This window comes from Guillardia theta (genome assembly GCF_000315625.1).
Source record: "Guillardia theta CCMP2712 unplaced genomic scaffold GUITHscaffold_188, whole genome shotgun sequence".
NCBI classification, from domain to species: Eukaryota; class Cryptophyceae; order Pyrenomonadales; family Geminigeraceae; genus Guillardia; species Guillardia theta.
The window spans coordinates 80,779-83,909 of record NW_005434488.1 but is presented as its reverse complement, the minus strand read 5'-3'; the positions used below and the strand labels follow the sequence as shown (position 1 = coordinate 83,909).

At 51.7% G+C, this 3,131-nt stretch overlaps 1 protein-coding gene across 1 annotated transcript in view; it reads left to right on the top strand.

Moving 5' to 3' along the window:
• Nucleotides 1-758: 758 nt before the first annotated feature.
• The window catches only part of GUITHDRAFT_156115 (hypothetical protein), a 3,100-nt gene continuing 727 nt past the window's right edge, over nt 759-3,131 (top strand). The window contains exons 1-6 of the mRNA XM_005820155.1: nt 759-1,462; nt 1,510-1,611; nt 1,666-1,731; nt 1,936-2,000; nt 2,307-2,376; nt 2,685-2,831. Of these exons, the coding sequence (XP_005820212.1) occupies nt 1,238-1,462; nt 1,510-1,611; nt 1,666-1,731; nt 1,936-2,000; nt 2,307-2,376; nt 2,685-2,831 (675 nt within the window). The 5' untranslated portion in view covers nt 759-1,237. The remainder of the gene's footprint in view (nt 1,463-1,509; nt 1,612-1,665; nt 1,732-1,935; nt 2,001-2,306; nt 2,377-2,684; nt 2,832-3,131) is intronic.

Sequence of the window (3,131 nt, the reverse complement as noted above, 5' to 3'; positions counted from 1 at the left end):
CGGGACACATCTTTGTAATTTTGTTCTTTAATTTCAAAACTAAGAAAAACAAATGGAGAAAAGCAAACGAAAAACCATTAAAATTTTGCATCGTGTGACATGACGAGGGTTGAAACCCCTGAGCATGCATCCCTTGCTGCAGCTCGATCCCCCCCCCCCCCCCCCTTTCCTCCTCCTCCTCCTCCTCCTCCTCCTCCTCCTGCTTTTCCGCCTCCTCCTGCTCTTCCTGCTGCTGCTGCTCCTGCTGCTGCTCCTGCTTACGCTTACGCTCCTGCTCCTGCTCCTGCTCCTCTCCCCTGCCCCTCTTGCCCTTCTTTCTATTTCTGCTGCTCCTGCTCCTGCTGCTACTGCTGCTGCTGCTTTTCCCCCTCCTCCTCCTCCTCCTCCTCCTCCTCCTCCTCCTAAATCTGCTCCTGCTCCTCTCCCCCTTCTACTTCCCGCTGCTGCTGCTGCTGCTGCTTTTCCTTCTCCTCCCCTTACATCCTCCTCCTGTTGCTGCCTCTCCTACTTCTGATACAGCTTTGGCTATCATCGTTTGCCTTCCCTTCGTCTCGTCCTGGCCGTTTGGCTCTAGCTCCCTTCCTCATGCTACATTTCAGCTGATCGCTCTCTGATCCTCTTGTTGGACTTATCTTCATGTCTCCTCTTTTTGTTAGCTCTTTCATACTCCCCTTACATCCTTCTCCAGCTTCTCCTTCCTTCACTAGCTCGTCTCGTTCCCAGTGTCTGTTTGTCGCCCTGACATTCTCTTCTTACAGGTTGTCTTCTCTCGTAAAATCTCAATCTCAACGTCGGCGCAGCGCATACCAGTCTTACTCCTAGCTCCTCGGAACCATCCTCGTTGATCTTTGTTCCTTGTTCTGCAGTCTCTGAATCTTCTCCCTTGCTGCGCACTCTCTACTATCCGCTCATCCATTGTATTCTCTACCTTCTACTCTCAAACAATCTCGGGAGAACCAATCCATTGAAGCATCATCATCCTTTCTGTAATCGGCTCCTGGAATATTTTCCTTGCCCCCATCGCAGCAAGACCTGCTGCATTGCTATCATGTGCACTCGGGGAACAAAAATGCGGAGCTGCGGTAGGAAGGAGGACGGTTGTGAGAGCGTGAGGAGAACGGCGGGACAGTGCCGGGATCAGAACAGACGAGCATCTTTCAGCGCAATGATTGTGTTGGTGTCTTGTTTGTTTGCAGACACATGTCTTGCGTTGAGGTGTCTACCTAATGTCAGGACAATGACTGCAAGCCGGCTTGCAACGAGCTCAAACCGTGCCAAGATCCGTCAAGGGGCCTTACATATACCCGGTCGACTGCACGCTGTTCTCAGTATGCAAGGAGTGGTGTTGAGGGGAGATGGTTGTTCAACCAGTTGCTTGCAAGCCAAATGGAGTCAGAACATCACTGTTGAGGACAGCACAAGGTCAGATGAGAATCAGAAGAAGAACGCGTCGGATGTTGATGTGAATGATGAAAACGCGTCGCTTTCCCCGTGTGACTTTGTGGACAGAGCGTCATGGCAGATCAAGATCAAGATATCAGTGAGCTGTTCGACTTTCACGATGTGAATATCAACAGACTGATCAAACCACCTCACAACGAGTCTTTTGATGTAACATGACTTGTTTATTGTCCGGCCGCCATGTCTGATGCTGGCGGTTTGCAGCTTATGAGTATTCAAAACGACATCTCCATTCTCTCCATCTACAGCCTATCTCAAGCCATCTGCGAGGTTATTTCTCCTTCCTTCATCTCTCTGTCTACCTTCCCTAACATTTCCCTCCTCCCATGTCCTTGTGACCTCCCCTGCCTCTCAACCCTCTCCCTCCGTTTCTTCTCCCTCCAGCTCTTCTCCACCTCCTCTCTCTCCACCTCCTCTCCCTCCACCTCCTCTCCCTCCACTTCCTCGCCTTATCTGACACAACCGGCAAATTAGCTGGTTGCACAGGGTCCCAAAGACACGCCAGGCATGACACTCACAGACTGGATCATAGTATCACGGTATGCTCCCTGCCTGCCCTGCCCTGCCCTACCTGCCTGCGTGCTTGCCTGTTTCTCACTTTCTCATCATCATCCTCCTCATCTTCTTCCACCCACCTCCCACCCCCAATCCCTTTCCTTCTCCTCCTCCTCCTCGTTCTTTCTCTTCCTCTGCCTCTGCCTCTGCCTCTGCCTCTGCCTCTTCCTCTGTCGCAGTATTCGTTCAAACTCTCCTCCAGCTCTCGAACTTACCTCATTCCCTCACTCCTTCCCTCCTCCTTTCCAGGATCTTGCTCATCGTTGACTTTCCTGACTTGCTGTTCGCAGATATTTCACCAGCGCGGCGACTCTCAGCATATCATGGGTAGCTGCTGGGATTATGCTAAATCAGTTCCAAGTTCGTCTTTCTTACCTTCTTGCACTCCAACTTACATCTGCTCTCTTTTACTCTCTGCTTGCTCTGTTTCCTTCGTTCTTTGACATGGACCTGAACATCTCCTTGTCATGTTTGTTTTTCTCCCCCCTCCTTTGAATTTTCGTTTCCTGATTGTTCATATCTCCCACAACTCTGACCCTCCCTGCCTTTCCCTCCTCCATTGTCTCCTTTCTCCTCTAATCTCCTTCGAACTACTCTCATTCGCGCTTAATCCCTTCCTCCCCTCTCCCCCTCTCTCCTCCTCTTCCTCTGCTGATCTTCTCATACAGAAAGGAAGTTGGCATGTTTTCGAGCATGAGAATGCTCGCTTCAAGGACGCTTTCCGCTGCTGGCTCATCGCAATGCCATTGCATCAGGTAAGGTTTTCCTTGCTCTTCCTCTCAGTGTTGTTGTTCCTCTTTCTAGCGTTTCTCTTGCTCCTTTGCTCCTGTCCCCGTCCTCCTTCCTCGATTCCTCCATCTTGTTCTCTCCTACTCTCCTCTCTCCTCTCCTCACTTTCCCTCCCCTCCCCTCGTCCACCCTTCCATTCTCTCCATCGTACTCTGCTGCTCTCGGCCCCCCCTCCCCCTCCCCCTCCCTCCCTTGACCTCGCTCCCTCTCTCTCGCGTTCACTCTCTCCTCCTCCATCCCTCTCCTCTGCCCCTTCCTTCATTCACCCTGTCGTACTCAACCTCCTGCTCTCTTCCTCTCGTCCCTTCTCTGTTCATTGCCCCGCA